The 23,295-nt window shown below is 29.9% G+C and overlaps 1 protein-coding gene across 1 annotated transcript; it reads right to left on the reverse strand.

Annotated features, from left to right (window-relative positions):
- Positions 1-857: 857 nt before the first annotated feature.
- Positions 858-7,741, reverse strand: LOC129915281 (calcyphosin-like protein). The gene is made up of 6 exons (XM_055994767.1): positions 7,574-7,741; positions 2,363-2,514; positions 1,818-1,937; positions 1,484-1,541; positions 1,188-1,400; positions 858-1,117 (listed from the first exon to the last, which is right to left on the reverse strand). The coding sequence occupies exons 2-6, from the start codon at positions 2,512-2,514 to the stop codon at positions 1,016-1,018; spliced, it is 645 nt and encodes a 214-aa protein (XP_055850742.1). The 5' UTR covers positions 7,574-7,741; the 3' UTR covers positions 858-1,015.
- Between the last annotated feature and the right edge of the window lie 15,554 nt (positions 7,742-23,295).

Below are 23,295 nucleotides of genomic sequence, written 5' to 3' on the forward strand. Positions count from 1 at the left end.
ACAAAACAAACAATCTTCATGGCCAATTAACACTGGCAGAGATAAAATAGAAATAAAATATGTATACGTCTTTAAAATATTTTGCCCAAAATTTGCAGAGTCATTGAATTAGACAGCAAATTTATAAACAGAAACAAAGTGAAATGAATTCGATCAGAAAATCTAAATAAGTGAAAAAAAAATGCAGAACGCCTAGTTTCACTTTCAGCAAGCGAATGCTCAAAAAAATGAAATGCAGAAAGTGAAAGTCTCAAAAACTAATTTTAGATGAAATTTATCTGATGTTTAGTCCGAAATATATATTTTTTCGCAATTTTTTTCCTTTTTAATCCTAATCAGAAGCGCGAACTGCTTAAAAAAAACCATTAGTTTGTTGTCCACTAAGATTTTAAGATGTCAAAAATATCTATTTTCAATATCTGAAAAAAAATTAATATTCTTAAGACGATAAAATACGGCGTTTTGAGATTGCATAAGAAGTTTTGCCAAATTTAACGGTGATGTAACTCGACGTCAAAATACTAAAAAATTGGAATTGGACTAAAATCAGAAAAAAATTTAACCCAACCCTCAACGCAAGCTAAGGTTCTTACTCAAACAAAACAGACGTTTTAGAATTTGGAGGGGGGCTTGAGCATCTGAGCTGCCCCTAAATCTTTCAGATTTACGAAAAATCTTCAGTTAATCATGTACATTATGATGAAATCAGCTAAGTAATAACAACACGATCTTGAAGGCTTGAGCCCCCCCCCCCCCTCAATACGCCACTGGCCAGCGGTTAATGTTTTAACAACCTTGGTTAAGACATGTAGATCTACCACGTTTCCGCAATTAAATGCAAATAAAATTCATTGATATTAATTTTAGCTTTAAAATATTTATTTCACTTCTAGAATTATAAGAAAACATTTAAAATCGAGAATCGAAGACAATTTTAAGGCAACACATAATAATTATATCCACTCCAACAGTGCTCTTAAGACTACAAAAATTATAATATTCAATCTTAAACGATTTAAAGATTAAAAGATTTCCGCATCATCAAATCGAAATAAGTATCATTATCAATAGATGCACTGATAGTTGCATAATAGTTCATAAATTCTTCTTGTGTCACCTGCAATACAAAAAATATTTCGATAAAAAAATCAATTATTTTCTAAACAAACAGTATAGAAGATACTAACAACATCATCAACTTCACCACCAGAACCTTCAAAGTTCTTCAGATATTCCTTCAGAATTTCCGTAGCGGTCATTTCACTAGTTTGATATTTCGGATGCTCTTTGACCGAATAAACGTTCTTAAGGTCATCCACAGTGATAACACCATCACCGGTTGTATCCATTTTACGAAAAGCCTTATTGATTATATCGATTCGACCTTGATTCATTGGAGGCTTGTGTGTTTGTGTGCATGGTTGAGAAACAGATAAAATACTCTTCAATTGAAGCAGAAGTTTTGTTGTTCTAATATCCTTACCCGGAGCTTCATCAAGAACTCAGTCATGTTTATGGATCCACTGCCATCTGTGTCGAAACTATGAGAGAGAAAGCAAAAAAAAAAAAAAAAAAAATGAACAAAACAACCGGCAACAAAAACAAACAAATGAAAAGATGTTGAATTGTTCCAGAGAATTTCCATTTGAAATGTTTTCAGACACTCTATATAGTCTTTACCTTTAGAGAGTTTGAATTTTGTGTGGAACAAAACAAAGAAAGAAAAAAAAAAAAAAACATACAAAATGGACAAGGAACAAAATCTAACACATGTCTACTTGGAGACTCGTCCTAGTCCTCGATGGTATATACCTTACCTTTGAAACATTTGGTTGAGCTCATCATCGGAACAGTCCAGGCCAGTGTCTCGAATACCAGTTATAAACTCGTCCAAATTCAGAGCTTTGCTGCCATCATCGTCCATGTTCCGGAAAGCCCTGTGCGTGCAACAAAGACCACAAAACAAAACCAAAAATGAAAACAGTACAAAATCCCACAAAGAAAACAGAAACAAAGTCAACACCAAACAACATCACACAAACACAAAAACTCTATCTATATGCACATTGTATCCTTGTATATCCTTTTTGATGGAGAGAGAAAGAGAAAAAGGATATTCTATATAGCAATCTTTATGACGATGACGACCGAGACGTGTAGAATAGGGATCCAATTATGTCGAGAATTGTGAAGAATGAATGGACATGGACAAGTTTATGTGCGGTTTTCTCCTCTCTGTATAGTATCGAAACAGCAGAGGCATCACAGAGGAATAGGACACACATACACATTGTATTATTCCCAGGGAAGCGATGTTGTTTGGTTTTATTTATTTCAATTAAAGTGGATAAATCTAACGTACCTGGCAAGTCCAAGGATACCAGTTGCACCACGACTAAAACAAAGCAATCTCAGCTTGTCAATGGGATCCTTTGGCTGACCATTGGCTAGTGTTCGTTGAGATTGCTTGATAAGTGAAGCTTCCTTTGAAAATAAGTCCGGTCGGTTGTTCATCTGAAAAGGCGAATAAGGTTTTATTACAATTTTTTTTTTGCTAGTTTTTGGAAAAAGATAAAAAAAAAAAAAACAAACTTCAAGGACTCAAGTGTTGAAGGGTGAAGTGCGAATTTACGTACTTCTTATTTGAATATCATAGTTCAGAGAGCACGAAAATTCTTTAAAAATAGCTAAATTCTTTACGAAATTCAAACCATGTGAAAAATTTCTCAGAGGTTTTTTTTTGTATTATTAGTTATTCCTTTGAGCTTTACTATTTACTGGCAAGTAAGTAAAAACACGGATTTCTATAAATAAGTTTTTTTTTAAATCAATATTAACAATCGGAAATAGATGGCAGAAGTGCTAATATGTGGAACTCTACGTGTGCTGTGCACCGAACGGAGTCGAAACCAGCCATCCTTGTAGTCGCTGGAGTGAACCCTATCGATCTCCAAGCGACGGCAAAGAAATATGTTTACTACAAAAAAGTGGAAATGGAAGTGGAAGCGATGGGTCCTTGGATATGTTACAACTAGATCAAATATGCTAAAAGCAATTTCGGAGTCTTAGTCACGAGATGGAGGGCTTATAAGAGTTCATACCGTTTGATACCATTCAAATTGGATTGAACATTTTTAATCTCAAGCTAATAAGAAGCTCTGGGTCACATCGGCGATGAACACTCGGTATTCGAAATTAAGCGAATCGTTACTCGTCCATTCTGAATTGGTCTTATTTCAGAGCTTATTACATCAACTAAATCAGGGGCTTCAAAAATCAGTTCTTGAGTCCGATTGAACCTAAGGAAGTACCTACTTTTTATGGTCTAAATAGAGAAAATGTTCTAAAAAGTTCTTCGAGAAGCTTAAAGGATGCTCCTTGATGTTTAATGTCGGTGACTTGTTAGGGAGCAGGCATTCAGTATTAGACTCCTACTTGACGTCGACTCTTTTCAAGGGGATCGACTTGGTTGGGGTTGCCTGCCTGACAAATCTTTTGTTCAAATTTAAAAACGGTTCCACTAAATATAAGCCGTTTTTACTGTCGAAGTCGATGGAAGGATCACCTAATGACAATTGCAAACGCCATGATTTATTGATTCCCGCGAGGTGGACACAATCTCAAATTCTGAATCCAGAAAATCTAGAATCCCGAAAACCCAAAATCTTGAAAACCCAAAATCTTGAAAACCCAAAAATCAGCAAGAACAATCCGGAAAGCAAAACAGAAACAGTAAAAAACAATAAAATGTGTAAACATAAGACAATTATTGGATGGGTTGGGTTGGATGGGGAAAAATTCGAGATCCTAGGTTTACGGGGTTTTGAATTTTCGGGATTCTGGGTTTTCAGGATTCTAGATTTTCGAGATTCTGGATACTGGATTTTGAAGATTCTGGATTCTCTAAATTAAACATTTCGGGATTATGTCCGTCTCCCTTTTTTGATAACTGTTAGAAAATTTTTCAGTATTTCCATAACCCTTTTGTTTAAATTTTCCAGCAGATAATTTGTTCGAAATTAAATAAAAAACTCCTACTTTCAGTTTCGTGATATGCATTAAGGGCGGATTATTTTTCCGAAAACGAAATATCCAAAAAATAAATAAAATAGAAAATTCACCAAATTCTGGGTTTTCGGGATTTTGGATTTCCTGTATTTCGGATTTTCGAGATTTTGAGTTTTCGGAATCTGGGTTATCTGGATTTTCGGGATTATGGGCTTTCGGGAGTCTGTGTTTTCGGGATTTTTGATTTTTAGGACTATGAGCTTTCTGGATTCTGGACTAAAGGTTCTGGGTTGTTGGGATTTTTGGTATTTTGATATTTTGGGTTTTCCGGACTTTGGGTTTTCGCTATTTTGGATGTTCGGGATTTTTGGTTGTGTGGTTTTAGACCTTAGACCAACCCTTGATCCTCGAATGCTTTCATTCCTTACCGGAATAGATGTGTACACCTGTACACTGTTACACTTTCATCTATGAAAGGTCCCTGTCTGAGACGCGACCGCTTTCTATCGATCACGATCACTAGCGTGTTGCTTAAAGTCTTCTAGTCTAGAACAAATATTCTCTGGCATTTGAGGAAAAAAATAAATTTTGGAGATTCAATCAAAAACCAAAACATATGCTTAAAGACCACTTATGGTTAATCACCCTAAATCTTGATTAATTGGCAGGTGGAAACCAAAACAGTAACCATTCAATCGTTACCATATTTATCTTTCAGTAATTTGTATGCATGAACTAGACATTATAATTTAATACTAAATCATAAAATAAATATCGCCACTACAATTTTAATTAAAGCTTTACACACCTGACAAGCTCATTGAGGAGTTTACCTAAAAATCTACAAGTTTCGATAGCTTTTCTATTCATATAGTCACACGCACTTTTGCTATCTTGTATCAAATTATATGACACTACATCAATTAGGGGAAAATATATGTTCCATTCCGATGAAACTGTTGTCATGTAAAAATAAAAAAAGTTTTCTTCTTGTTCGATTTTATCGATAGATAATGTCACAAAAACATTCGTCCTCCTTGGTCATCAGAGTATATAACTTTGTATAATATATCGATTTTCTCATTTTTACTCAATTGCTAGAGGTAATTATGAGAGAATTTTCTTCACCTGTTATTCCCAGGAACAGGAATATTTATATGTTTATCGATTTAATTTTTTTTTTCAGATATAAAATTGACATGAATATTGACCAAGTTGGTGATACATATTAAAAGTTTCTAGATAGAAGAACTTATTGAATCAACTTGATTTCAATTGACAGGAATAAAACTGTTATTTAAGAATCTAGTAACGATTATGTAGTTTGGATTTCGAATTTGATAGCATTATAGAAACCAGTGCTATAACGAAGCACTTAAATAAAAATTTTCAAATATTAAAAAAATTAAATTTTCTTAATAAATTATACATAATTAGGTATCATAATAATTATCAAAAATGATTATCTCGAAAGTGGCAAGATTTTTTTTAAATCTATAGGAAACTATAGAATAATTTCTTTGAAAATTATTATTTATGATTTTGATAAATTGAAAAGTTTTTTTTATTGTTTTTTCTTTAAAATACACCGCCTCACAGTGGTGCATTTGATGCTTTTTGGAGTCAAAAATCATTTGCAAGGTCATTTTTTGACGAAAAGTTATGAAATTTGGCGCAGTGAAGGATATTTGTATGAAGAAAAAGCTGCAAACTTTTTTATTTTATTAATGGCTAAGATCAAACCCCTTTTTGGTATGAATTTAGCCATATTTCTAGCATGTTTTTGAAAAACCATATTGAATAAAAAAAATTTGAAGTTTTTTTATTCTCCATAATAATATCCTTCAGTGTACCTACCAAATGACTTTCCAGGGTGGCCAGACTTCTAGTGGAAAAAAAGTTGTTTCTTTAAAATAAAGTTTAAGTTCCTGTTTTAGGGGAATGAGGCTGCAAGTAGCAAGTATATTATATTACTCAATATAGTTTTCAAAAAACCTAAAACTTTATAATACATATAGATTAAGTTCAATAGAATAGGGTCAATTTCGGATTTTCAAATTGGTGGTAAGTTTTTGATTTTTACTTGTTCTATGTTTCATAATTCCGTCCTTTCGTCTATGCGTCAATCTGTACAAATTTCTACAGCCTAAACGGCTGGATAAAATTTCTGCAAATTTGGTAGAACGTGTACCTCCCATAAAAAATTATACCGCTTCAATAAGCCTTATATTTCTTCTAAAGCATTAAACCAAATCTTAAGAGTGTTTTGTAAAAAGTATAAAAATGATTTTTTGAAATCATACATTTCTTTATGAAAAAAAGCGAAAAAAAAATTATATTTTTTTCTTTACACATCATAGAGTCAATAATTTTACATGACAACCTTTAATGAATTTTATATCATCTGAAAGCTTATTATTTCACCTTCAAAAATATGCATCAACCATATCTCAACGACACATTCAAAAAAAGTTATTATTTTTTAAATACAACTCAAATTTTTTTTACGAAAATAAATCATTATAAATTTACACTTAAAAAAATTAAAAAAAAAAAACTACAAGTATACTGTCAAACACAAAAACCACCCTAAGGAACTTTTGATGGATATAATTTCTAACTTATTTTTTAATAGTCACAGCAAACAACAAACTACCCTTATCATTATTATGTGTGTGTGTGCAGTGCAGGTACAAGTACATAATCAAAAAATTTCATTTGACGTAATTTTTTCGACCACCCACCCTTGAGACTGACTGCTGTTGAATCACACCCGGTTAAACAAACAAACACATGAAAAATTAAGGTGCAAATAAATTAATGGTATTATTCATTAACAAGAATGAAGGTTTTAGACTTGAAATGTCTGGCGCTTTCATTCCCTTATTTCTAATAATAATAATCATTGTGAGTGGAAAACCTTCCACCTTTAAAAAAAAAAAAAAAAAATCGATGGCCAATTGTCTGAATTTCTGTCTGATCCGAATATTGTTTCCTTTATTTTGTTAAAATTCAAATTGTACCTATCGATTTTAAAAATGAAAACCAACCAATAGCCAACATTTTGTTGTTGTTATAAAAAATAACGTCTACCTATACAAAAACGTTATGAAGCCAAAATTTCAAATTCTAAGTATATTGCAGATGAATACATCACTCATGAATTTCTTCTTGATGACTCTATGGACCAAAAGTCAAGGTTACAAAACGATACAACCGCAGAGAATTAATGTATCAAATCGATGACATAAAAAATAACATTATCCTATTCTTTCCCATATAAACCAGTGTGGAAACGAATATATATTTTTAGGTTAACAAAAATATACACATCAAAATATAGACTGACGTGGCTTTAATCGATTTTTCTGATAGATTGCGTGTATATTTCCGGAATCCATTTATGAAATAACAAAAAAACAGAAAATCACAAAACACATATAAATAAACCCGGCACAGTATTATTAAAGAGTATAAAGATGTAAATATTAAAAAAGATGTAGGTATACGAAAAAATTTATTAATCCTATAAGGACAACATATTTTTTGTTTAAAGATAACTCACAGTTATTATAGAAGGTACACTGGTACACACAGGAAGAGGATAATACAAAAATGTTACTTAGTGTCCTTATAGTCGTATGGGATTAACGCTTTATACACGTTGTAGAAGAATGTATTATACTGTTATTGCTGATGTTTCCCAGTGAAATAGCAAGGTAGAACTGAATACACGAAAACCCGTAAAGTGACATTATTATTCCTTTTGTATATACATCCAACTGACTGACAAAAAAAAAAAGGAGCAATACACATGCCAACGTACATACACAGTTTTATATCAGAATATATATCTACTTTTATTTTTTTTTTTTTGTATCCACTGATAATGACTATCTCTATACAAATGTGGTGACCAACAGCTCGTTTTTTACAGCCACCCAGTATGGAAGGGAACTATTATATTATCTAGTTTAATACAAAAATGGGAAGCTATTAAGCGTGTTTCTAAACATTTGTAATAAAATTGTGATTCTATGATAAAGAAACGCGTGAAAAATTGTGCAAAAAATTCATATGTGAAAAAAATTTATTAAAAATCAGAAAATTGTTTTATACTTTTTTTTAAATAGTTTTCCGAATATTTGTATTATGTTTTTGTTTATAGATTTTTTTAACGAATCCATATCGATAAAAACGTTAAATTTTCTACAAAAATTCAATTATATTTATTTGGGTGGGTCAAAAAAATCAAAATTCTTTTTTTTTATTTTGTACTCCGAAAAATCGATTGCTAGACACTAGGGTGGAGTGAAACTGCACTTTTTTTTTTTTTTTTCTTCTTCTACATACCAGGGATGGGTGCCATTAGTCATCAAAAACGAGCTTACCAAATCTCAGCCCGATCAAAAAATATCTTGAGGGTTCACAACGCCCTTTAAAATTTACATGCTTGTTGGAAGTAATGTACTGGGACTGGGAGCAATTTTCAAAAGAGATGGAGCAATGTGCAAAAAAGTTAGAGCGTGTAGGTTCACTCGAGACAAGAAAAAAATCGTATGGGAAGAGGGTCTATTCCCCTTCGTTTAGCAGGGAGGGGCAATTTAAAAAAGAAATTATTTAATTTGAAACAAAAAAATATTAAAAATCAACGGTTATACTTACAATAACGTGCTATACCTTTTTGTAAAGCCAAAAACCTCGTCTTTTACAAAAATGTTTAATATGGCCATTTTCTGGCACAGTTTTTGAAAAATTAATTTCCGAAATCAAAATTTTGAAAAAAAAAATTCAAACTAATTTTTTTCAAAATTTTATGTAAATACATATGTACTACTTAAGTTTTTAAAATTCGATGCTGTTATTTGTTTTTAAAGAAAAACAGAAAACCGCATCCAAAAACATCTTGTCATATTCGAGAAATTAACAAAAAACCAAAGCTATTTTTGTCTAAGATATTTCTTTATTTTTTGTTTTTACGTGGCTGGATTATGGGAGTTAGGAGTGCTCGCCACCCATGGATTCTTGCAGTAAGGGCCTTAAGTCAATAAAATCGCAATTTTTTAATGAAAATGGAACAATAAATAATAAGGTACATGTTTTTCGAATAAAAAAAACTGAGTAAAACAGTAAAAACTCAAAAAACTCCATAAATAAACCTCTATGGTGTTTTCATTTTTTTCAAGTGACTTGTGAAACCTCTAAAACTTCTTTGATCGATCTGAAACTTTTTTGCCGTTATTTTAGTTCCAAATGGCACCCATCCTGGCTATGTAGAACAAAAAATAAGACAACTTTTTTTTTCACTCCACCCTACTAGACACCTCTAGAATATACACACCAAATATGAGCTCTTTATATTAATGGGAAGGTCCTCCCCTTCGCAATTTTCCATTTTTACATCAGTCTTCTACTAAAAAAAATAATTTTTTTATTTATTGACTTTTTAGCAAATCTCTTTACATATTCTTATAGGAAATTGAACGCCCTACAAAAAAGGCCTTATAAACTTTTATCCTTTATCTAACCATTTAATAGATATTTGCGGTCCGAAAATCGAGAAAATCTTTAAAATTCGTTTTTTGTTCTTAATTTTGTAACAAATTGAAAATTTGTTTTGATTATTATATTTTGAAATATGTAATAATCAAACGCGCAAGGCATATTCTTGTAGGAAATAGATTGCTCCACAAAAAAGGTCTTAATAACTTTTTTTTATTAATCTAACCATTCTAAAGATATTCGAGGTCAAAGTAAAAAAACATTATAAAAACATTTTTTACTTTTAAAAATTTTCCAATTCACTGAAAATTCATTATTTTCAAATTAGCAAGATAAATTCTTGTAGGGGCTTAAACGTTCTACAAATAATTCCGTGGCATCAAATTGATTGCTTTAACCGTTTAGAAGATATTCGTATCCAAACTAATGCCCACCGATTTCAATAGTTTATGCATTGCGATTTGGATACGAATATCTTCTAAACGGTTAAAGCAATCAATTTGATGTCGAGGAATTATTTGTAGAACGTTTAAAACCCTACAAGAATTTATCTTGCTAATTTGAAAATAATGAATTTTCAGTGAATTAAAAAAATTTTTAAAGTAAAAAATGTTTTTATAATTTTTTTTTTTACTTTGACCTCGAATATCTTTAGAATGGTTACATTAATAAAAAAAGTTCATAAGGCGTTTTTTGTGGAACAATCTATTTCCTACAAAAATATGTCTTGCAAGTTTGATTATTATAATTTTTCAATTTGTTGCAAAATTAAGAACAAAAACGAATTTTTAAAGATTTTCTCGATTTTCGGACCTCAAATATCTATTAAATGGTTAGATAAATGAAAAAAAAAAAAAAAATTATAAGGACTTTTTTGTAGGGCGTTCAATTTTCTACAAGAATATGAAAAGAAATTTGCTAAAAAGTCAATTAATAAAAAAATGATTTTATTTTAGTAGAAGCTTGATGTAAAATTGCGAAGCGGAGGACCTTCCCATTAATATAAAGAGCTCATATTTGGTGTCTATATTCTAGAGGTGTCTAGCAATCGATTTTTCGGAGTACAAAATAAAAAAAAGAATTTTGATTTTTTTGACCCACTTTAATATTTATACATATATACATACGTAACTATGAAATAACAAAAAAAATAAAAATAAGAACATTTTAAAAATTAAACTTTTTAGTTTTATTTAAAAATTATATTTGTTTTATATTAATAAATATAATATTTTATTATACATTATACATTTTATTATACATTATTATTAATAAATATAATTTTAAAATAAAACGAAACACAAAATGGATACAAACACACAAAATAAAATATGTACTTATTTTAGTAAAATTTTGAAACTGTGCATGCAGAAATGTAATAAAATAAAATGCACGACTGGGTTGCACTTACTAGCTCTTGTGTTAACAGTTTCTTAAAATATTAAAAAAAATTTTTGAAGAAATTAAAAACAAAAACTTAAAAAATAACCTAAAATTGATTTTAAAGTTGCAAAACCATTTATTAAATGGTTTATGTGCCATTTAATTTCTTATTTTAACAAAGAATAAAAACAAAATATTTGAAAATCTTCTTTTATAGTTTTTCATATAAGAATTTCATACAAGAATTTAAAAAATCACAAAAATAGTGTTTTTGGAAGTTAAAAATTCGATATCTCAAAAACTTTGCACATAAGAGCCATTCTAATGTTAGATTCAAATTAAGTAGGTCAAAGGAAAAGTATAATCTGGTTTCTATGCAATAATATTTCTCGCCAATATTACTGTCATTTACGAACAAATCGATCATAAAAATCGTTTTTTTTTTGTTTTTTAATTTTTCTCAATATTTTCTAAAACAAAAATAGTTTAAGCCACACTTAACATTAAAACAATCATATTAAATAGTAAAAGCAAGTTTGGTTCTAGATATTTTTTATTTATTAGATTGTAATTTTATTTAATAGAAAAACCAATAAAAACATAACTTTAATTCGTTTAATTCATTTTAAATAAAGTTTAAAAAAACCTTAAAAAGTGGCGTTTTACCCACATGTGAGGGGAATATGACACTTCTGACGGGTGGATATGCCGGCAAAAATTTAGGCGTATGTCTTTTTTTAAGTTTAATCGAGTGAAACATCGGGTCCTTGTGCATCGAACTCTTGCATTTAGAGCATTAAATACAGTCACATCTAGCTCCGAATTTGTCGGAGGAGCACAGGTCACAAATTGGACAGAAGTTGTCTGTTTCCTCGAGAAATCATATAATGCTAGTAGTGCTTCCTCGGAAGTGTCATTTTCACTTTCGTTTTACTTTTTGTTCTATTAATTCTGCTTTTTTTTGTTTTTGGTGTGCATCGTATGTGGCATTTTAGCCCAAAACGTCCAAAAATATGAAAACATCCTTGAACAAAAATTAACGCCAAATATCATGTCAAGACAGGAACACATATCGAATCCTACCTTTTTTAAAGTAACTTTCATATATTTAATTGAAAAATAAAAAAAAAAAAAAAAGGTTTTTATCAAACTAAAAAGACAATGTTTTCAAAAATAAATAAACAAATGACTTGAGCTTCCGTGTGTCAAGTGAGCTAAGCATTACTGAGCGAATTGCCAATATGAGCTTTGTAGTGTAAAATATGGCATATTCCCCCCGACTTACCCTATAGTTTTTTCACACAATCATAAATAAAAAGTTTTAATCTAAATAACTGCATTCCAAACTTTTCAAAAATCAATTTTTTTGTTCGGTAACTTTTTTGATTAAAAAATAGGCTATTTTTTCAAATTAAATTCGTCAAAAATGCAAAAATTATCTTTTTTGATCAAAAAACATTTAAAAGAGGTAAAAAACATAACATAGTAATTTTTAACCAGGTTTTGTTAAAATACAACTATTTTTGTATAAGATATAAAAAATATAAAAAATCTAAAATTCGTATTTATAATTTTTTTTTTCAATATTTTTGTGTTTATATAAAAATAAAATGCACGACTGGGTCTCACGAACTTGCTCTAAGAGTTAAAGTTGCTTAAATTTTTAAGACTTTTTATGTAGAAATTAAAAAAAAAAAAAATTAAATTCGTTTAAAAAAAAAAAATTAAATAAAATCTGAAATCAAATTGCCCTACAAAACAAGTACATATGCAGTTTTGATTGATATATTAAGATGCATTTTTAGAAAAAAAAATTTTTAAAATCGTTAGAGCCGTTTCTTAAAAAAATAATTTTTTATACATAAATTACACCGGCACACAAAAAAAAAAAGTGTCATGAACCAGAAACCAGACCTATCTTTCTATATGTTTTTGGGCACGCTGAATCCGAATTTGAAGTCCGTTTGGCCCCATCACCCTCCGGTTTTGAGCTGTGAGTGCATTTTGTTTGAATTTTTATGACTTTTTTGGAGTTTTTTGCATTTTTCTCAAAACTGCAGGGTGACCGGGCAAAACGGACTTGAAAAAACATATAGAAAGATAGGTCTGCTTCCTGGTTCATGAAACTTTTTTTTTTGTGTGCCGGGTATGACAGCGACATGTCGCGACAGTGCTAGCACACAAAAAAAAAAGTTGTATGAACCAGAAACCAGACCTATCTTTCTATATGTTTTTGGGATCGCTGAATCCGAATTTCAAGTCCGTTTTGCCCGGTCACCCTCCAGTTTTGAGAAAAGTGTAAAAAAGACCCCAAAAACTACCTTTTTTTGAGTTTTTTGCATATTACTCAAAACTGGAGGGTGACAGGGCCAAACGGACTTGAAATTCGGATTCAGCGGGTCCAAAAACATATAGAAAGATAGGTCAGGTTTCTGGTTCATGACACTTTTTTTTTTTGTGTGTCGGTGTTATTTTTTGGAAAAAAAGTTTTAAAATAAAATTGGTACGCCATTTTGTAGAAATCACTAATCAGCATCTAAAAACAAAATTTCAAAAAAATTCAATGTCCCGCTTTCGAAAATTTGATTTTTCAAAAATTATTTTTTTAGAAATTTTATTTTTGACTTATATTTGAATTATATAAATACTTCTTGATAAAAAGTTTCGTTGAAATCGAATAATCAGTTCCGGAGATAATCGGATTTGAAAAAAAAACGGTTCAATGGCAGGTACCGTTAATAATGATTTTCAAAAAAAAATTTCATTAGAAGATAGACTTTAGCTTAAAACTAACATTTGAATTTTTTAAACAAAATCGCTGAAGCCGTTTTCGAGATATTTCAATTTAACTAAAATCGGTATATGACAAGTACAGTTATTTTTGGTCCGAAAAAATTAATTCCAAAAATCCCTCTGGAGAGTCGTCAAATAACGCTACATACCAAGTTTGACATCAATCGGTCTATCCGTTTTGGCTGTAGCTTCGTTTACAGACAGACAGGCAGACAGACAGACGGACTTCCGGGACCCACTTTTTTGGCATTCTCTACCATCGTAATGTCATATAAAAATGTTATCTCAACTTTTTTTTTGTACCTATATCGCAAGTAAAAATGGTTTGAGTAAAAGTTGTAGACATTATTACTATCTACAATTTTTTTCGATAGAAGGTCTAAAATTAGACCTCGTACTAGACAGAAATTGTTAAAAACCACGTCCTATAGGAAATTGTATGGCATTCTTCATTTGAGGGTCAAAACCACTAACAGAGATATTTTTGTAATTTTAAAAACAAATATGTATGGTAGTCTTTTTAAATTTTTAATAAATTTCTTATAATATTCAATTAAAAATAGCATTTAAATAGCATTTTTTAGTTTTATTTCAATTATACTAACGATTGGCTTCATTCACTATGCTTAATATGTTTGCTCATTATATCAGTTTCAATGGATACGATAATTGGAATAAGGGTGAATAATATTTGATAAATGATTTCGCTATTTTCAATATAATGTTGCACATACACCATAGTGATCCATTTTCATACAATATAAAGAAGAAGAAAGAAACCACAACATTTATTTATACAATGGCATTTTTTAAATATCCTGGTCACCTTGTTCGTATTTATGCATCGCTAGGGAACGAAGAAAAAGTGAAAGTCGCATGTCTATGACTAAGTAAGTCTCACACACAAACCACCCACCACCACCGCCCAATGGAGATTTGGGGGAAAGGATTCGAGGATAATTATTATAATATTTTTTTGTTGTTGTTTTTCTTCTTGTTTTTTATTTACTTTGCAGCATATGAGTGGGTACCCACAACAACTACAACAACTTGTAGGTCAATTTTAAGAGAGTGCAATTCGATGTATGTTTGACAAATTTAGGAAAACGTTATTATTTATTACTACCTACTTGAATTGAAAATTCAAAATGGAATCCAATAGTCATAAGGATTTATGTTTTTTGTTATATGACAAAACTTTCAGGTTTAGATAATCTTGTTGTTATTCAGTTAGTTTTCAATATCTTCTTTAAATTTATTTAAAATTTTAATTAAGATAAAAGCCGTCTATTATAGGTATTATTTTGCAGATAAACACGCTTCAGTTACTCTTGAGAAAATTATTATTGTGTGGTTCGAGGATAAAGATTAGTGCGTAAATTTGATTGAAGTAGGTACATTGTTTTGGACAGCGTACAATTATGGTGTGCCATGCATATGAGGTAATTATGAAAAGTGTGTGGCTTTTTGATACCCACTTGTCACAAACCTACACACGTGGTTTGTTATGGATGGGAAAATTTTCAAGAAATTAAAGGAGTGGCTTTGACACTAACCTTGTAGAATTAATAAATATGAATTATATACTTTAATAAGAAGTTTGGTACCTCATTTGCATGTACTGTACATAGTAAGAACTTGATTTCATAGCATATTTTTATGGTCAAGCGATTGTGTGGGCGGATTTTAAAAATATTTAATATTATGTAATTTTTTTTATAAATGAAAATTAATATGAAAAATTTTTTGCATTTAAGGAAAAAATGTTTAAAAAATGCCTGCATCATGTAAAAATAATCTTGAAAACTAAATGTGACACGCATTTTAAGTAAAAATTGAAAATGGGAAATTAAACTTGTATTTCATCAATTAACTTTCAACTTCATTCTGGTAAGTATACTGAACTGAAAAGCCTAAAAGAGTAATTTTGATGCAGCCAAGAGTTCAGAAGGGAGAGGTTAAGGTCTTTTCAAAAAAATTTCATTTACTTTAAAAAATATAAAACTAATAAAATACATGACTTGGACACACGTACATATTTCCTCTTATGTTAAGAATTGCTTAGAATATTAAATCTTGAAAAAAATAGTAAAAATCGAAATTAATTTTTGTTATAGAAATTTAATAAAAACTCCAAGACTATACGAAAAATTGTTTTGATCTCCAAAAATAGTAGGTACCTACGTCATTTAAATTCCGTTTTTTTTTGTTTTATTTATAGTACAGGTAAAATAGGCACTTAAAAAAAAAATTGTTACACTCATGAAACTTGGCAAAAAGTTTGCTTTTGGGATAAGAACCAAGTACAAAAAAAGTCTATAAAAAAAAGTTGGGTGGAAGGGTGTTTTTTCGCGGACAAGAGGAAGGGGGTGAAGGTCAAAAATATACTGAACAAAATTGTTTGTTGAATATGACCATATGATACATGTTTTCAAGGTATTTTTTGATGGTAAATCTAATGAAATGACATAAAAATTAAGTCAATACGATTGCTCTAAGAAAAGTTATTGCCGATTAAAAACAAGGGTGCTTGTTTTTTGACTTTAACAGTTAAAATATATCCGAAACCCATGTGAAAAACATGCTACACTGACAAAATTCGGGATGAAGGTTTGAGATAAAGCAGGGACAAGGGATTCATAAAGTTCTTAAAATTATTTTTGGTAAAAGGGTGTTTTTTTGATGTGTTAAATTGTGTGAGAGAAAGGTATCATAACAGCTGACTTACATTTTATTAATTTTTAAAAATTGGTGAAAAAGTTTTGGTTGGTATAAGAATTAAGAATCCTTAAAATGTACAAAATTATCTTGAGTGAAAGGGTGTTTTTTTTAAGAAATGACGAAATTCGGAATTAGTACCACAAAAACTAGGAAAAAATTGTTACACCAATGAAAATTGGTAAAAATGTTTTGTTTATAACAGAAACCAAGAATCCAAACAGTCTATAAAAATATTTTAGGTTAAAGGGTGTTTTTTTTTTTTTTTAAATAGGGAAAATCCGCGATAAGTCCCATAAAAACAATGGTATAAAAGGTACCCTCACGATATTCATTAAATATGTTCTCTTTCAAATAGGAATTACGAATAAAACAAATCTATAAATATTTTTCATGTGAAAGGGTGTTTTTCTTAGGCGTAGAGAAAATATGGGTATATTTGAAAAGTGTGTAGTACTAGAGTAATATTAGTGGTACCCTATTGAAATTCAGTAATTATGTTACTTTTAAGATAAGAAACAAGAATCTAAAGGGTCTATAAAAATATCATGGTCAAAAGGGTGTTTTTTTGAGTGGAAACAAAAATGATGGGCCACTTTAATGAAATTTGGTAAAAACAATGAATTTGGAATAGAAGGCAAGAATAAAAAGTTTTCATAAAAAAAAATTTTGGTGAAAGGGTGCTTTTTTCGAAGAGACTGTAAAATCTGTAATTGGTTCCAAAAAGCCAATGATTCGTGTAAAACGTCTAAGAACTTAAGTATAAACGTTTAATTTGCCATCAAAACCAAAAATAAAATGAACTATAAGCTTTTTGGGACCAATTACAGATTTTACAGTCTCTTCGAAAATAAACACCCTTCCACCCAACTTTTTTTGCACTTGGTTCTTATCCTAAAATCAAACTTTTTGCCAAGTTTCATGAGCTTAACATTTTTTTCTTTTATTTGTTGATTGTATGTACTATTTTACCTGTACTATTAGTAGTTTATAACTTTTAAAGATTTCCAAAAAATATTGATCGACAACTAAAAAAAAATTCAATTTTCCAAAAAAAAAATTGTGGTTCTAGTTCTTGAAAAAGAAAATTATTTTAGAATTCTGCTGTGTCTAAATAGGTTCAAAATTGAAAAATGAAAAACGATTTTATAGCAGCATTTAAAAACACAAAATTAAAAAAAAAAACAGATTCATCATTTTTTTTTTTACAGTACTTACAATTTTTATCACTCATACATTATTTGTACCCCAACCCATTCACAGACACTAGAGAGACTGGATAAGTTGGTGGAGACTGGGTTTGATCTCAGAATTTCTGGCTGGCAGCACCGCGACTTCTTAATAAGAGAAAAAGAATACTTCTGGCATAACGTGGGGATAAAATTTAATATAATAAAAAAATAATTAATAATAAAAAAAATCGCAGCCATATATTTTGGGAGTTATGGGCATTTGAAAAAAAGTTGAATAACCCTGCTATCAAATGAATTCAAAAATTTTAACTCAGCTGCATCAGTTTTAAAGAAAATATTACTTTTTTACCCAACTTGGTACTAAAAAATTTTACATGGCTTTAATTCAATGAGCCGTAGTGTAAAAAAATGCACTACGATGTTTCGGCAAGTTGCCTTAAAAGTTGGTGTGTTCAATTCTCTTTTCAAAATGGTATAACATTGCTGGGAATATTTCATAAATAACCAAGATAAAATTTTTTTTCTTAAGAAATCCGACTTTTTTTTAGGTAATTTTTCCATATTATTTAAGTTTTTGTATTCTGAAAGGTTCTGAAAGGGTACAAATTTGAATAATATGGAAAATTTACCTCATAAAAAAGTCGGATTTCTTAGGAAAAAAAATTTATCTTCCTCGCATGAGGAAACGCAAAAATTAAAATTTTTTTTTTTTAATTGTCAAATTAATTTTAATTTTCCAAACCTCGCAAATTTTCTGCTAATAATGGCATTTAATGGCCTTAAACTTAAAAAATTTTCCAATTATAGGATTAGGTGTAAGAACATCTCTTTGAGACTAATGGTTGCCAAGATATTGCATTTCAAATTTTATAAGTTTCGTCGTAATCGATTAATTTTGAAATTTGTTCTTCTTAGGCATAATTTCGTGCATGTTGTTTTGATATTGAATTAAAATTGAAGTTTTTCGAAACCATGAAAAACTGGTGTATTTTTTTTTTTTTTTACATTTCTAGCAGTTTTGAGAATGTTGCGTTCTACATTCGAATCCAAAAGCTTTGAATGTCTATTGGAATCATACTGCAAGCAACTATAGGACAAAAAAAAATCTGGGTTTGCAAAAGAAAAATCTGTTCACAATTTGAAACATACCAAATTCCAACACTTCTTGAATCAACTTTGAATTGTAAATTAACTGTCTCTTCCAAAACTTAATAATTAAAATTTTAAAATTGGACTTTCGCTTGTACAAATTTTAAATTTAAAACGAAAAATGCACCCGACCGTTTTTAAGTGTATGCACTGATTTTTGTAGGCAGTTTAAAAATAAATTAACAACCCTTATAGCTATTGTAGCCCTTAATTAAAATAACCTTTTTCCATTGATATATGTACATTTAAATTTAAAAATATATAAACTCACTTCAACATAGGTACATACATACAAAAAGTTTAAATATATTTTAAGAACGAGCTGTCACAAAATGTTCCTTAGTAATTTAACATTGATTGAAATTAACTTTCGGTGTTGAATACTCATATTAAAAATTTTAACCCGTTTTGTTAAAAGAAACAAAATTGCTTTCTGTCACGAACATGTTCGGACAAAAATATTAATTAAAATCAGATTGGGTTATGGAAACCTACACATATGTCTGCGTGTTTTTTAACGATATACATATGTCCAACACAATGATGTCTACAATTTTCCCAAGGTTATAAATAAATCAAAAAGTCGGTAAAAATTATTTTTAAAAAATATATCAAAAGACAAGTTCATACATATATTAATTTAATTACTTTTAAACCATTAAAGAAAGACTTTCAGTGTTTAAAAGAATCAAAGATTTTTTAGTGGTTTAATCGAGTTGCTGAAAAAACGTTAATATTGTAAATTGAATTTATTCTTAAGGACATTTTTTAAAGCCAAATATCAATTCCAAATAATCCCATTTGGTTTATGTCTGTCTTAAAATCAAAAAATCAATAAAATACCACGCAACACTTCAACTATTTCATGAACTAAATTTATTGTTTTAAATTGTAATTGAATTTCTATTTTTTTTGTATCCATATCAGCTTTATTTTATTTGAAATAAAATTTCCAACAAGTGGTGCACACAAATACATCAAACTTCGAACTTATACTTACAAAAAAAAAAAAAAAAAAATAAGAAACGTTTTTCTTAACTTTTTGTTGCCATGAAAAAGTTTTTCCTATTTCATTTCACTTGTGTCGAAATTACCCGGTTACTTTTGGCACATTGGGAAATTCTTCTTTATTATTATTATTATTATATGGTAAAAGGATGTTCTTGGTTGATGTCCTTGCAAAGGATATATTTTCTTATATGAAATACTATAACATATCGTAAAGTATTTCCTTTTTCTAGAAACTCCTGATGCATGCATGCATTTCAAGTGCGTTTCTCTTACACACACATACACACACACAATTCAAATATTCAACTATTTTATACTAACAGTCTGGAAGAGAGAAACGTTTCTTGTGTGGTAAGAGTTTGTAAAGTTAAAATTAGATTTATAGATTTTGGAAGTTCGAAATTGATCTACGAATCGTTCTTGGTTCTTATGGGATATGTATATTCTTCATTCCTATGCGCTCGTATATCAGTATATTAAGTTCTTTAAGGACATCATTTTAGAAAACTATTTCTTCAATTTATTTATACCACACACCACCCACAGGAAATTAAGCATATTATTTGCATAGAATTTGTGTGTAGGGATTTTTGAACAAATTCTTTCTTGGTTTTTTGTTTTTTTTTTTGTTTGTATTTGTGTACGTGGTATCATTTTTAAGTATAATTATACTCTCAAGGATATTCCAAGTGAGGAAATTTAAGCTATCTACTTAAACCTTATAGTCCAAGCGGCGACCGTGTCGAGTTACTTAGCTCATAAGGTTAGAGGTTAAAATTAGTGTCAAATGAAAGATAAGTTGATACTGAAAATAAAAAATAGGGTTGCCACTTCTAAAATGGGAACTTCCATGTGGCAACCCTATTTTAAAGATAAAATTGTCACATAACTAATATATTCATATCTTTGTTGTTTGGCCAGATAAAATAATGTTTGAAATGCCAAACGAAATTCAAAATATAGTAAAAAAAAATATTAAAATAATATAAAGAACGTTACCCTACAAAGGTGGCAACACCATTCAAATGAAAACAACACTGACAAAAATCTTCTTTGAACAAAACAGTATAACTTTTTATGCACTAGAAAGCTAAACTATACATCAAATTTGAGATAATACTCCCTTCTATCTAGAAAATGTCGGGTGCCACCTCGCAAATGCAGACAAGTACTCGGCAACCCTACTCAAATGCTAAAAAACGCTAAAATCACCCTTTTTGTCGGCCAAAGTGTATAATATTTGATAGAGTTAAAGGCTATAACATACATAATATTTAAGCTAAGACTCTCCTCTATCTAAAAAATGTCGGGTGCCACCTCACGAATGCAGACAAGTACTCGGCAACCCTACTCAGACATGACTGCTTTTTGCGGAACTAGCTGGAGAAAGTTTACAGCCTTCGGAGTAGAAGACCTTACAATATTTCGTTCCATTTGGTACCAAAATAGCAGCTGTTGATAAAGTTCTTGAGGAGTATTGCCAAAGAGTACCTATAATCACCAATTGGGTAAAGTTTTTTTTTTCAGAACTGCGCCTTTCTTCAGGCGAATCCTGCCTTATGTGAATGATTGTCCGGCTGAAATAAGCGTTCTCCTGATATGATTGTGCTTGCTGAGTAAAAAAAAGCTACTTCATCTAAGAAACATTAATTCGTTGGTGATTTGTTTAAAAATAGTCTTCGAATAAGTGTATTATAACCTCGCCAATAGTTGTGTGATGAATTATGGCATGGATGGCCTATTCTCGATTAATATGTTTGCTTTCTTGAACGCGTCTGATCCTAGTTTGATAGCCTGGAGTTTTCTCCAAACTATCCTATCTAACTGTAGATAAGAATGCATTGAAAGAAAAGGTAGCCAGGACTACACTTGGTTTCGTGTAGTTTAGCGGTACGGTTTTTCGGATTAATTATATCACTGCGGGAAGAGGAGGTCAGATTAAAAAAGGCTCTTGACTTCTTGTTGTCTGATTGTGGTTTTTTCTAGGCACCTGTTGTTGTGATGCGGTTGGTTGCAACGTGGGTGTGAATTTTGGAGTTTGTTGTACCCTTTGCATTAATAGCTTTGTTGTTGGGTTAAGAGTGCTTTCCATTTTCGCAATTGTTGAAAAGCTGACGTGTGGTTAGGTCAGCGTAGCTACCGTTAAGGCTGCCAGATAAAATTTTATTAATGTCATGACAACAGGTCTCAAAAGTCGGGACCAATCGTGACAGCAAAAAAATACATGAAATCGAAAATAATAAAAAGAATAAGGTATTTGATTACAAACTTTTCCATGCATACGACTTACTCCTAAATTTGTGTGGACTTCTTGCAAAAGTACCTTCGTTTTGAAAAAAAGTTTTCATCTATACCTAAAATAAAAAACTGTCTATTGATAGATTTTTAAAAAAATGTACAAAGCCAAAGCCCGAATTTATGATTTCAATAGTGTTTTCTAGTTTTCGAGAATGAATTCGACCTAAAAAAATTTTCTTCTATAATTTAAGTGACTTTCCTTATATTTATTTTTAATGCAGGCTTTAAGTCATTTTTATTTTATTTAATTTTTTACGTTAAGCCTGCATTAAAAAAAATTGTTTTAAAAGTAGTTTTTATCTGAAATGGTGAAATTTTAGAAAACTTAAGCTATTGGCATTTACAGATTTCAATTTATATGATTTTTGGCTGCATTGCCAAAAGAAGTGGTGCCTTGTCATCTTTTTTTCTACCCTCAAGCTTATTTTTTTAAAAAAGCTCAACAATCACACGTTAATGTTAAAACTTTGTCTAATCCAAATTGTTCATTATTAAAAAGGAATTAAAAATGAAGTCCCACGAGTAGGTTGAAAAGGAAAGAAAACTCAAAAAGAGCTGATTGCTTAGATAAGGAATCACTCTTGTAAACTCGGGCTACTAAGGCTTTAACAGTTAAACGCTCCCTATACCTACAAGATTTAATCGCCCCCACATTAAACGGTTCCATAGACATTTTAATTTAATATTTTGTCTGATATCACCTCAAAAGGCAAGTTTAAAAAATAAATTGAAAATTATTTACAAAAAAATAAACACACTCTTTTAAATTGTTTTGTAATTTTTTTTAAGCTTGAGGTGTACATTAGACTGATTCAAAAATTTTTTTTTTCTTTTGTTCAAAGCATTGTTGAAAATATTGTTGGAAATGACGACAAAAAAATACTGTAAAAGTTTCAGCCCTTAATGTTAACATTTAGTACCGCCGCATCGCAATTTTCTATTTCCCATACGATTTGTATGGGAAAGATTGTGTATTTGTGTTTAGAATTTTGTATCTTTTTAATGGTTCATCAAAAAGGCTAGATTTAATCATTTTCTTGTATAAAATTGAACGCTCTACAAGATTGCATTTATGAAATTAAAAAAAACGGACGCGAAAAATTAATTAAAATAATTTTTAGTTGAAAAAATGAATAATTCGAATTTATTGAAAAAATCTAATATGATAGTTTTAGGGGTTTGTGAGTTATATAAAAGGATCTGTGAAACCAAAACACAACATAGAATACAAATATTTGAA

The sequence above is a fragment of the Episyrphus balteatus genome, chromosome 3 (assembly GCF_945859705.1).
Source record: "Episyrphus balteatus chromosome 3, idEpiBalt1.1, whole genome shotgun sequence".
Taxonomy (NCBI): domain Eukaryota; kingdom Metazoa; phylum Arthropoda; class Insecta; order Diptera; family Syrphidae; genus Episyrphus; species Episyrphus balteatus.

Bases quoted from the DNA above. Each gene is read 5' to 3' on its own strand.
- LOC129915281 (XM_055994767.1), bottom strand. From the start codon at position 2,514: ATGAACAACCGACCGGACTTATTTTCAAAGGAAGCTTCACTTATCAAG. The intron at 1,401-1,483 runs GTAAGGATATTA...CAAACACACAAG, and splicing joins AGTTCTTGATGAAGCTCCGG to CCTCCAATGAATCAAGGTCG. The intron at 1,118-1,187 runs GTTAGTATCTTC...TTTGTATTGCAG, and splicing joins GTGGTGAAGTTGATGATGTT to GTGACACAAGAAGAATTTAT.